Here is a 12793-nt window from a genome sequence, read left to right as displayed (position 1 = left end):
TGTTATTAATGTGTTGCCAGCTCCAATTTTTTGAAATTGCCACGTTTTTTCGGGATCAACTTTCATTAGCCAGACCAGCCCGTCGTCACTCAATAGTATGATAATATCATCAAGACTTGATTGCCAACATTACGACACAAAAAAAAGCTATCAAATCAAAATTACATCTATTGTTAATAGTACTAAAGTCCATTATATTTTGGTAGCACAAATACATAGATAATAGAGTTTCATATTTCCTTAGTCTATGGCCTGACCTACGTGTTTTTTTTTTCAAAACGTCAAACGTCAAGTCGTCAACGTCAAATCTGTCGTAACTCGTTTGAATTTTGTAAGTTAAGTAAATAATACAATTATTGAAATTTCGGGCAAACCAATAAGAAAGTGTGAAATTAGTGGTGTTAGATATTTGAAAATATCAACTTGTGGCTTGTTTTTACCTAGCTTTGCACTGGATATATGCAGGTCGGTAACTATTAGTAGGTATTTTATTCTATTTTCGTTTCGAGTTGCTAACAATTACTCATTTAATCAATTTAAAGTAGTACTAATCATGTACAGTCTACGATTTATGCGAAAACATTCTGTAAATAAGTTTTTCGTAAACAAACAAATACTGGCTAATGAAAGTTGAGCCCGAAAAAACGTGGCAATTTCAAAAATATTGGAGCTGGCAACACATTGATAACATGGTTTCTTTTTTAACCGACTTCAAAAAAGGAGGAGGTTCTCAATTCGACTGAATGTTTTTTTTTTTTTTATGTATGTTACTCGATATCTCCGAGAATCGTGGACCGATTTTCAAAATTTTTTTTTTTGATCGAACCGGTATAACCCCGAGATGGTCCCATTGGCACCAAGTCAGGGTCTGATGATGGGATCCTGGAGAAATCGAGGGAACTCTTCAAATGTTATAGGCACATGTAATGTTTTTAGTCTATTTTTCAAAGGTACACCAGTATTTACGTCTGATGGTAATAATTTTATGTGGCTGAGCTGATGATGGAAGGTCAACTCCTCAATGGTTAGGAGTTAAAGGATAATTCTTTCACTACTGTACATTGTATTCGGACTGATACATATAATATCACTAGGAACCACTAAAAATCAACTGAGCTGATGATGGAAGGTCAACTCCTCAATGGTTAGGAGTTAAAGGATAATTCTTTCACTACTGTACATGTATTCGGACTGATACATATAATATCACTAGGAACCACTAAAAATCAACAAATAAATAAACTTTTTAACAAAAAATTAAACTGCCTTCAAAAATAAGCGCGTTACAAAACACGGAGAAACTAAAAAGCCAAAAACACAGACCAATACAACAAGACGGCCCTTACAGGGCGACTCGCGGTCACCAAGCATACGACAAATCAGGTTTATAAAAGTTTGAACGCGTGCGACACCGATCAGTAGCGCCCAAGTATACGACCCGCTAACAGTGTTCGTGTCCGCTCGGGAAAAAATCTTAAATAATCAAATTTGGTTGCAAACAATGGTCTCTTGCAGCATAAAGTGGTGTGGCAAGTCTTCTAACACTTCTACATATAAAAAAGATGGAATAACATTCCACAGTTAAGTCAAATTAATTATTTTGTTGAATATTGTTTATTATCCGCGGAGTTCATTTATACTGGTCAATATGGTTGTACTGAGCGGCGCCGAGGCGCGTCCATCCCTTTTTGCCTAGTTAACAATGCGATATGCTATCCCTTTCACGTAAACGACTAGGGATGGGGCCATGTTAGTTTATGTCTGTTGCGGGAACTTCGTACTACCGTTCGTACCATGTGCTACCATTTTATGAAATATAAAAGAAAGCAGATTTGTAATTGTGAATAATTATCTAGAATCTGTAGAGTCTGTAGTGTTATTTAGTTGATTGATTAGTTTAGAATATTTAGTTGGTAATTTAACTTAGTAAACGTAAGTAAAAATGCACAGTTTAGTTATTAGTTACTAGAATGATTTTTATTGAGGTGCTATCACAATCATCATCCTCCTTGCGTTATCCCGGCATCGGCATTCGCCACGGCTCATGGGAGCCTGGGGTCCGCTTTGGAAACTAATCCCAAGATTTGGCGTAGGCACTAGTTTTATGAAAGCGACTGCCATCTGACCTTCCAACCCGAAGGGTAACTAGGCCTTATTATAATTTAATTATAATATTATAATTTGTTGCAAAACAAATTCACCACAGTACTGGTACCGGTACCATTGTCTATAATAGACATGTCCCATTCCCATCCCTACTGCTAATCGTAAAGGCGCGCCATTATTTGAAACGACCAATGGCAGCACCGTGCGCGCCCGCCTCACCCCGCAAGGATTGGTGATTTGCGTCTCGAACAATATCGCTTGCATTAGGCTTCTAGTGGGGTGTTCTGTGTGCAAAAATTAGATCGTAGAATTAAATTTGAACTAAACATACAATATATATTGCAGTGACAGGTTGCCATCCTCTCGCCTAAGCCACAATTTACTAATTATTTTCGTGAATATTAAAATTATAGCGCCACATTAAAAATAACTGGATAAAACTAGGATATCGACGACAATCCCCTTTGACCGATATGATCAGCCCGTCGGGTCTGGCCCTTACGGCACAGCTGTTGTCTTGTCTATGTCACTTAACTGTCAGTGTCACTCTTCGTAGTCTTCGTCAATCGTCATAGTCTTCGTCTTCACCTCTGCTTGTCTGAGCGTGGTTTTTTATTTTCTTATTTGTTTCAATAAACACAAATATTTTCCCCACAGTGATTGTTTAGAAAGACGCTTTTCACACAATTGCATAACTTTTGAGTGAAAGTGAAAAATGGAGACGAGTGCCGAGTCTGGTAGCATGTCGCCGGCGCGCGTGAAGCTGGAGCCCGAGACGGACCAGTCAGAAATGGGTAAGCTCATACAATGTTAACAGCGATCTACTCCGATATCACTACTCGCTAGTCACAATACTTGTTCGATCTGTCGATACATGTACGAACTAATATATCGCAATAGCGTTAACTTTCCTGGCAAACTACCGCGTGCTGCAGGGCGTCTATGAACCGATTCCCGTCGCATGTTACTCTCAATAATAAAAAAAAATAAGCCATCTGATAAATTATTTAAGTGTCAATTAAGTATAATTTGTTGTCAAAAGTTGTAATACTGATTGAAACTTTCACACGATTTGTACACATATTTAAAATTGCAAACGGGACTTAATCGCTCCAGTCTGCTCCGAGACCACGGGGACAATTCGTCCTTGAAACGTAGAAGATTAGTGTTTAAAACATAGTAATATTAGTAATACGGGATTAAGTTTGTTTGCAATTTTAAATAAAAGTTGTAATGTGTTGGATACTTCATCTTCTGTACTCTGACAAAAATAATAATAATGAATTTGAGTATGTGGAATTCAATTTGTAATACCTACTGTCTTTTGTGATATTTTTATATTTCAATATCATAGTTCACGTATAGTGCCCGTGTGGTGACGGGTTGAGAAATTCATCACCCCCATCCCGTGGGTGTCGTAGAAGGCGACTGTGGGATATGGGTTAAATTGTGGCGTAGGCGAGTGGCTGGCAGCCTGTCACTGCAATGTCAGTTTCGTTTTCTGTCAACTCCTTATTTGCCAAGAGTGGCACTGAAACATGAGTAGTTTTATGTACTTTGCCGACCCCTTCATGGGATACAGGCGTGATTGTGTGTGTGTGTGTGTGTGTAGTTCACAATTGGATAAACGAGTACATAAACATAGAGCAATACTAAGGATTGTGAGATCATGTCATTCTGCTGACAATAAGGTTTAATAGGTGCATTAATTTGAATGCACCACCTAATAGGGGCAGGGGCCTGTGGTCTTGTGCCAGTTGTGCCTTCAACTTTGCTGTCCTCATTCTCCAGACTATCCAGCTTGCCTCTTAGCCATTATTTTGAACAATCTTGTGTTTATACATTGAAGTGTTGATCTGATTGTTCTACTGAACACACATGTTGTAAATAATGTGTGGTATATTCAGAACTTACCCTTAACTAACCTAACCACAAAATTAAAATTTTGAAAAGACCCCGACTGCGACATAGTAGACCGATTTTCATGAAACATGGCTAAGAACACTCCCGACTAACTCAGCTTTCAGACAAAAAAAACTAAATCTAAATCGGTTCATCCGTTCAGGAGCTACGATGCCACAGACAGACACACACACAGACAGACAGACAGACAGACACGTCAAACTTATAACACTCCTTCGTTTTTGCGTCGGGGGTTAACAATTAAACATAAGTAACATAACATATCCTCATCGTCTGTATGAATGTCTAAAATTTATTTTTAGTTTTCTCTAACATTTCAGTGGTTGACTCTTTCTCATTTCCTCAGGGTTCACTGCAAGAAATCGCATTTAGGGATAAGCTCGCCTTTAAGTATTAAGATTTAAGTAATTAAATCTTTTATATTGTTTAGGCCCACTTGCACCAACCACTTAACTCAGGGTTAGTGGTCTATCCACTGTCAAATTCCATATAAAATGGAGGGTTAACCCTCAGGTAAACGTCACTTGATTCAATTGTAATTATAACCATTTGTTTCAGCCCTTGTGAAGGAAGAAGCTGTATTCCTGGATGAAGAGGAGCGTGTGAAGGAGGAGTGGTCGGACAGCACGGCCGGGTGCGGCGTGAGTGAGGTAGCCAGCATGCTAGCCGACTTGTATGCCAATCACGAGGTGAAGGATGAGCTCGTGCTGGGGCCGGAGCGCCCGCACCGCCCCGTAGTCGCCCCGGCCGCCCTATCTTATCGTGTCGCAGCGTCCGCTCTCGTCTCCCCGGCTGCGGGGTCGGGTGTGCGCCGCTCGTGCTCGGTCAGGCTGGAGCGCCTGCTGGTGGACGCGGCGCGGCGCACCTGCCGGGTCGCGCGCCGCACGTACAAGCTGCGCGCCGCCGAGCCCGCACACACACCCAGTGCCATCACCACCGTCTATGAGTGTCACCATTGCGGCCAACTGTTCAGGAACAAGTCGGTTTTAAAGAAACACGTATATACTCACTCACATTTACATAATTCAACTGCACGAGCTTATGGTTTAAACCGACATCGAACGTTACACGACGACAAAAAACTGTCTCGACAGTCTTGCATGATAACACACACAGATTTACAGGCTAATCTCAGAAGTCGCACAGATAATAAACCTTTCTGGTGTAGTCGCTGTGACTATAAGAGTAACATTAAATCAAATTTTCAGAGGCACCTGATGACTCACACTGACGAGAAGCCTTTCAGTTGTAGCCACTGTGACTACAAGTGTAGACAAAAAGTACATTTACAGACTCACCTGACGACTCACACTGACGAGAAGCTATTTAGTTGTGGCCAATGTGACGTCAAGTGTAGAATAAAAGCACGTTTACAGAGGCACCTGTTGACTCACGGAGAAGAGAAGCCTTCAAGTTGTAGCCATTGTGACTACAAGTGTAGACTAAAAGCTGATTTAAAGGCTCACCTGATGACTCACATTAACGAAAAGCGTTTCAGTTGTAGCCACTGTGACTACAAGTGTAATAAGAAAGTAAATTTACAGAGACACTTGTTGACCCACGGAGAAGAGAAGCCTTTTAGCTGTAGCCACTGTGACTACAAGTGTAAAAACAAGGCAAATTTACAGAGACACCTGTTGACCCACGGAGAAGAGAAGCCTTTTCGCTGTAGCCACTGTGACTACAAGTGTAGACAAAAAGCAAATTTACAGACTCACATGACGACTCACACAGACGAGAAGCCTTTTAGCTGTAGCCAATGTGACTTCAAGTGTAGAATAAAAGTAAGTTTACAGAGGCACCTGTTGACTCACGGAGAAGAGAAGCCTTTCAGTTGTAGCCACTGTGACTACAAGTGTAGACTAAAAGCAACTTTACAGACTCACATGACGACTCACACAGACGAGAAGCCTTTTAGCTGTAGCCAATGTGACTTCAAGTGTAGACAAAAAGTAAATTTACAGACTCACATGACAACTCACACAAACGAGAAGCCTTTTAGCTGTAGCCAATGTGACTTCAAGTGTAGAATAAAAGCAAGTTTACAGAGGCACCTGTTGACTCACGGAGAAGAGAAGCCTTTCAGTTGTAGCCACTGTGACTACAAGTGTAGACTAAAAGCAAATTTACAGACTCACATGACGACTCACACAGACGAGAAGCCTTTTAGCTGTAGCCAATGTGACTACAAGTGTAGACAAAAAGTAAGTTTACAGACTCACATGACAACTCACACAGACGAGAAGCCTTTTAGCTGTAGCCAATGTGACTTCAAGTGTAAAATAAAAGCAAGGTTACAGAGGCACCTGTTGACTCACGGAGAAGAGAAGCCTTTCAGTTGTAGCCACTGTGACTACAAGTGTAGACAAAAAGTAAATTTACAGACTCACCTGTTGACTCACACTGACGAAAAGCGTTTCATTTGTAGCCACTGTGACTTTAAGTGTAAAATCAAAGCCAATTTAAATTCTCATCTGATGATTCACACTAACAAGAAGCCTTTTAGTTGTAGCCAATGTGACTACAAGTGTAAAAGAAAATCAGGTTTGCGGAGCCACCTGTTGACTCACGGAGAAAAGAAGCCTTTAAGTTGTAGCCACACTGTGACTTTAAGTGTAAAAGCAAAGCTCATTTAAAGTCTCATTTAATGACTCACACTGACGAGGAGCCTTTCAGGTGTAGCCAACTAGCCACTGCGGCTACAAGTGTAAAAGAAAAGACCAGTTAATGGCTCACCTGTTGAGACACCCTACATGTTTGTCTACTATGTGTAGTGTAGCTTCCAGTGCAGAAGGAAATTAGAGTTACGGCCACACTTTGTGAAAATCTCTTCAATTTTTAATGTATATCAGTACCGTAATCAGTGCACCTACAGTGAACTCTTTTAAAACAGACTCGACAAATATTTATTGAATGGACAAAACACATGTGCATCAGGACATTGACTTGCACGTATCAGCTTAAAGCTGCCTGTGCATTAGCAAATAATAAGAAATAAATATAATATGTAAATTGTATTCATCACACATCACATACATTTTCCATTTAGCAAGAACGTGTTTTCAAATCATTCTTAATAGTTCACCTTAATGAAATAAATATTAGTAAGTACTGTGGTCGTAGGCAGTAGAGTTGTGCCTGCTCGTTCACTGAAAAGATCGCTCCCAACTAGTACGATCTCCGAAATGTACTAGTTCGTTCTTTTAGGACATTTAGGACACACCGAGAGAGCGAGAGATAAATTGTGCATATGGCGTACAGTAACGCTCCCTCGTACTAGCCGAGAGCTGATCGGCCGTTTTCGCGCGCTCTCTCGGTCCGAGTCAGTTGGTTTTAGTTCGGTTGCGGTCGGATCACACGGATCGCTTTGCTGTCATTGTCATTCCTCGGCTAGGGCTTGCAATATCGGACGATTTTCAATTCCGGAACTGGTTTTCGAGATTAGACTTCAATTCCGGAATTCCGGAACTAGTTCCGGAATTGAACAATTTTTTTTGGTTTGGTTTTCTGGTGGGTTTTTGATGAAATAATAGAATTTTAAATTGAAATTTATTGTAAATCGACGTTTAAGACAATAACTCCGTACCTGAAAGGCATATAACACTGAAATTTTCATTTTAGTAATTTTACAGGAAAGCCCATTTTGTGTCAAAATCGGTCTTGCAAGGTATTTTGAATTACAGTTAACGATGCAAACGAGGTTTTAGTGCCAGTTTTCTGAAAGTGGTCAACGTTAAAGTTATTTTTTTATCCATTGACCATCGAAATAATAAAAAAGTAATAATTTACAAGAATGGCATAACGTCTTGTTCACATAACTGTAATAAAATAAATATTGAATTACCTTTCCTGAACTTGCGAGTTTTTTAACAGACGAGAAGTAAAATACATTTGCAGCGAAACCGAGAATAGAAGTATAACACGAGAAGTAAAAAAACGAGTGTTTTCCCCTCACTATAGCGAGGAAACTACAATGCAAAAAATGCGTTTATCACTGCTTCCAGTATAGTTCTACAGGTGGTAAATCATCTTTATTACTAGATTCATCTACTTTTATCAGTTTTAAAGCAGTTAATTTGACTTTATTCAAGGTCAAATTACTTTACCCACTAGTGGATAAAATGCGTTTTTACGCGCTGGTATTAAAGGACAAAACACATGTTTCCGAGCTAGTGAGGGGAAAAGTGTATAAAGTAACTACGACGTTATGCTTATGAATGAATGTAATACCAAATACTACGATTTGCGTCTGCACTTAAGACTTTGTGCCTAAAATATTCAGTGCTATGAGAAAAGAAGTAAAATTTTGAGTTTATGCCGCTTTAATACCGATTAATTTAGATTATTACTGAAATTTAAATTGAGCATAAATAACGCTAGTAAAATAATAATGTACCTAATGTTATTTATTTATATTTAATTGTCCTTCAGTATTCGAGCATAACACTCAACTCCCGGCTAGTAATTTTAAATTATCACAAAACACAACTTTCTACAACAAATATTTACTTTAAACTGATTATATATTTCACTTATTAGCTAAAACAATTGAGAGCAAAATCAGAAAGTTACAATGGTATAATATTAGCGGGTTCAAACTACACTATCTCGCTCTAACTAGCCCTGGATGCAACCCTGTGGTCATAAAATAGGCACTACCTGAATCCAAGCAGTGTCTAACTTATGAATTTACATATCTTTTATAGACGCGGTGGAAGTTTTGTAAAATAACCAGGCTGATAGTACACGTTTTCATCCAAAAATATATCTTTTTTCAATTCCGGAACTGTTATATCGGAAAAATCGTCCGGAATTCCGGAATGCAAGCCCTATCCTCGGCTCTTTGCTCCTTTCGCTCCCATTCTATTGCGCGTGTGTGAGTGTACTAAATGTCCTAGAGAGCAGAATCATTTGGGAGTCGTTCGGTCTAGTACAGTGCAGGGAATCGTGTCTTTTGTACTATTAGTACATGTCCTACACAAGCCTAGTAGGCAGTTTCAAGGGGCGATTTTTGAATCTCGCATACAGGATTTTGTCACTAAAATACCGGTTGAAAACGATGACTTGCTTATTATTTTCATTGACCATTTTCTGAACAGTAAAGAAAACATTTGGTTATGTTTTTTGAAAGTATTGTCTGATGATATTAAGGAATTATAATTATAAATTATCTACCTATATGTAGCATAATGTAAATGTTAGGTTAAGTCTTTAGGTATTTCATACTCGTGAACGGGTGCTGTTTGTGGAGACTGGTCTGTTCAAGCTTACCTGGGCCACATGTTTTGTTAGATTATTTAACTTTACTCTTGAGCGGATTGCGAGACACTACATTCGGTTCTTGTAAGAATTAAACTTAAGTAAGTAATTTCTTAAGGATGACACTAGAGACCATCACGTTGTCGTTTAATTTAGTTAATTTTAGCTTTTCGACACTTAGAGACTTTATACATCTCTGAGATTTTGATTATATTTTATTTTAAAATAGATTCCTTACTTTAATGATCTTGTTGTCGTTTGATTAAGTTAATGTTAGTCTTGGACACTTAGAGACCTTATACATCTCTGAGATTTTGATTATATTTTTTTGTAAACTTGATTTGTTCTTTAATGATTGACAACTAGAAACTTGTACATCTCTTTAAACGTGTAATTTTGCTGTTTTTTTTGTATGATTTGACAAAGGTTTTTACTTTTAAATATTTTAATTTTATAAAATTTGACTCTTGGAAACTCCATGGATTATTTGATTAAGTATAATATTTTTACTTGTAACATTCAGTCTTTTACAACTGTTGAAGTATTATAGATTTCTTAATCTTTGTATCTGTTTGCGCTTTCTTTATGTATTGATTACCTATAGTTAGTAATAATATGACATTTAGAGACTTTATATGTACATCTCTAATTCTATATCAGTGTATAGCTACTTTGCTTATGATTAATATGATTAATATTAAATATTAATCATAAGCAAATTTTTTAATATTTCTATTAATTTCATTTGTTTAACTTTAATGAATACTCTGTAATGTTGACATGTAAAAGTGCCCCCGTGGCCTATTTGCTGAATAAATGATTTTGTATTTTGTATTTGTATGTCAAACAAAATATACCCTAAAAGGACTCCTTATGCCAGTTACAAGTGTAAAAAAAAAGTAAATTTACAGAGACACCTGTTGACCCACGGAGTAGAGAAGCCTTTTAGCTGTAGCCACTGTGACTACAAGTGTAGACAAAAAGCAAATTTACAGGCTCACCTGATGACTCACACGGCGCCCACCCCTCTCGGTTACCTCACAGTTACCGCCTGTCTCAAAAACGCGACCGTCAACCTGTCATATCTCACTCATACAAGCATGGTACGCATTCACCTACACGAGCTTAGAATGTGTGCTAGGAACGCGCCTCTTTCATATGTTTGATCGCCAGTGTCCGAGATGTAGTTTAGTTGTAGCCACTGCGGCTACAAGTGTAGAAGAAAAGACCAGTTAAGGACTCACCTGTTGAGACGCCCTTCATGTATCTATGTCTACTATGTGTAGCGTAGCTTCCAGTGCAGAAGGAAATTTCCACATTTCTTGAGCATTATTTTCATATATCTATCTATTATTATTACTTCGGCCAGTGGTACCGCGGTGGAACCAATTTAATACAATGTCCGGCTGCTAGTTTTACACGTTTTTTGACGATTGCGATGTATGAAGTTAGACCGAGTTTACTTAAATTAAAATAAAACCATGTGCACTAAATATTCTAGCCTTTTATTTATTAGAAAAGTTGGAGCGTATATGTGGGAATTGAGTAGGGGGTTGTTGGGAGGATCCTCTCCAGCAACCCCAATTTCATTTGGCTTTTACTCCTAAACTAAAGATAAAGGGGTACAAATTATTTCAAGTAAGTACAAATTCAGCACCTATTGTGCACAAATCCTCGCATAATAAAAAAACCCAAAACGCAAAGTGGGATTGCTGGAAAGCATCACATGAAAATACAGTACTTAACTACCTAGACCTGATTTAGACGGCGTGCGAACTCGCATGCGATTTTAGTTACATTGCGGGCTGTTGAGGTTACATACAATTTTGCGCAGCCATCAAATACCGCAATGTAATAAAACTCGTATGCGAGTTCTCGTACCGTCTACATGGGCTCTAACGGTCTTCCTTCGAAGAAATATCCATGAAACATCAAATGTAAGCAAAGAATTTAATCAACTATAAATATTGTGCATCAACAACTAAATTGACTACAGTGACTATAATTAACCTAACCACAAAATTGAAATTTTGAAAAAACCCTCGACTGCGACATAGTGGACCGATTTTCATGAAACATAGCTAAGAACACTCCCGACTAACTCAGCTTTCAGACAAGAAAAACTAAATCTAAATCGGTTCATCCGTTCTGGAGCTACGATGCCACAGACAGACAGACAGACAGACACGTCAAACGTATAACACCCCGTCGTTTTTGCGTCGGGGGTTAAAAATACGAACCGTGTGGGATTGGAGGCAGGTCGCGAGGCAGTGTTCGGCCGAGGCAAGTTATGGTATGCGATGTGAGACGACGCAGAAAGGTAGTCTGGCTCTGTCGCGCTAATACGCAAGAACGATATAGATAGCTAGTGGGTAAAGTAGTATGACCTTGAATAAAGTCAAATTAACTGCTTTAAACTTAATAAAAGTAGGTGAATCTAGTAATAAAGATGATTTACCACCTGTGGGACTACTGGAAGCAGTGATAAATGCATTTTTTGCATTTTAGTTTCCTCGCTATAGTGAGGCGAGAGGAAAAGTTTTGTGTTACACTCGGGTGCAAATGTATTTTACTTCTCGTGTGTTAAAAAACTCGCAAGTTCAGGATTCTATTCTCGAACCACTCGCTTCGCTCGTGGTTCAACTATAGAATCCTTTCACTTGCTCGTTTTTCAATTCCACACTCGGCGTTAAAATACAACTTTGCCCCCTTGGGGATCATCCACATATTACGTCACACCAAATTTCAGGTTTTTGGACCCCTCCCCCCCCTATGTCACGCTTTTTTGTATCCCTTTAACAGGGATTGTCACATTTAGTATGACACCCCCCCCCCCCTTACACTGTGACGTAATATATGGATGACGCCACTAAAGTGACTCTAGTGCTTTCAACGCATATGTGAGTCCCGATTTGTATGTAGGTAAACATCAAATTAGTATGGACTCACATGTGCGTTTGGGGTACTGATGTGCCTACGGAATGTTTCCAAAATTCTGAAATTTTCACATAAGAAAACTTCGGAAACTTTCCATACTTTGTATGGACAATTTTATGGATGGAAACATTCCATTTCATAAATTTAAATTTCCTTCATTTTTCGTGAAAGTTTCGTGAATTTTTCAAGAGGGTGTGTAATGATTGGTATAACTTTTTTTGGTATAATAACATTTGATATAACAACATTTCGTATATATTTAAAGGATATAATCACTCATTTGACATAATTAACATTTGGTATAACCACAAAATATCTACTTTTATTTTGTATAATCATTATTTCGTATAACACTTATTTATAATAATCGTTATATGGTATAACTATCTATTGATATACGACTAGTATAATATAACTAGCAAACAGTATAAAACATTTCATGAATTAATTTTATTCTTTTTGAAGCCTTTGAAGGAATCACAGTTCTAACCTAACCTAACCTCCTTTTCTAATAGCAGTACATTATGTTTAAGGGTCACAGTTCTAACCTAGCCTAACCTATTTTTCT

General features: G+C 38.3%; 1 protein-coding gene across 1 annotated transcript; it reads left to right on the top strand.

Moving 5' to 3' along the window:
• Positions 1-2705: 2705 nt before the first annotated feature.
• LOC125240259 (oocyte zinc finger protein XlCOF6-like) lies at positions 2706-7260 on the top strand. The gene is made up of 2 exons (XM_048148106.1): positions 2706-2900; positions 4588-7260. Exons 1-2 carry the CDS (start codon positions 2822-2824, stop codon positions 6663-6665), a joined length of 2157 nt encoding a protein of 718 aa, XP_048004063.1. The 5' UTR covers positions 2706-2821; the 3' UTR covers positions 6666-7260.
• The last annotated feature ends 5533 nt before the right edge of the window (positions 7261-12793 follow it).

Source organism: Leguminivora glycinivorella, chromosome 27 (assembly GCF_023078275.1).
Source record: "Leguminivora glycinivorella isolate SPB_JAAS2020 chromosome 27, LegGlyc_1.1, whole genome shotgun sequence".
NCBI lineage: Eukaryota > Metazoa > Arthropoda > Insecta > Lepidoptera > Tortricidae > Leguminivora > Leguminivora glycinivorella.
Note: the sequence above shows the minus strand (reverse complement) of the source record. Positions and strands in the feature narration are given on the sequence as shown.

What these genes read in the sequence shown, in the direction of transcription:
- LOC125240259 (XM_048148106.1), top strand. Translation starts at nt 2,822, where the DNA reads ATGGAGACGAGTGCCGAGTCTGGTAGCATGTCGCCGGCGCGCGTGAAG. An exon ending in GACGGACCAGTCAGAAATGG is followed by an intron (nt 2,901 to 4,587) that starts GTAAGCTCATAC and finishes CATTTGTTTCAG; the next exon opens with CCCTTGTGAAGGAAGAAGCT.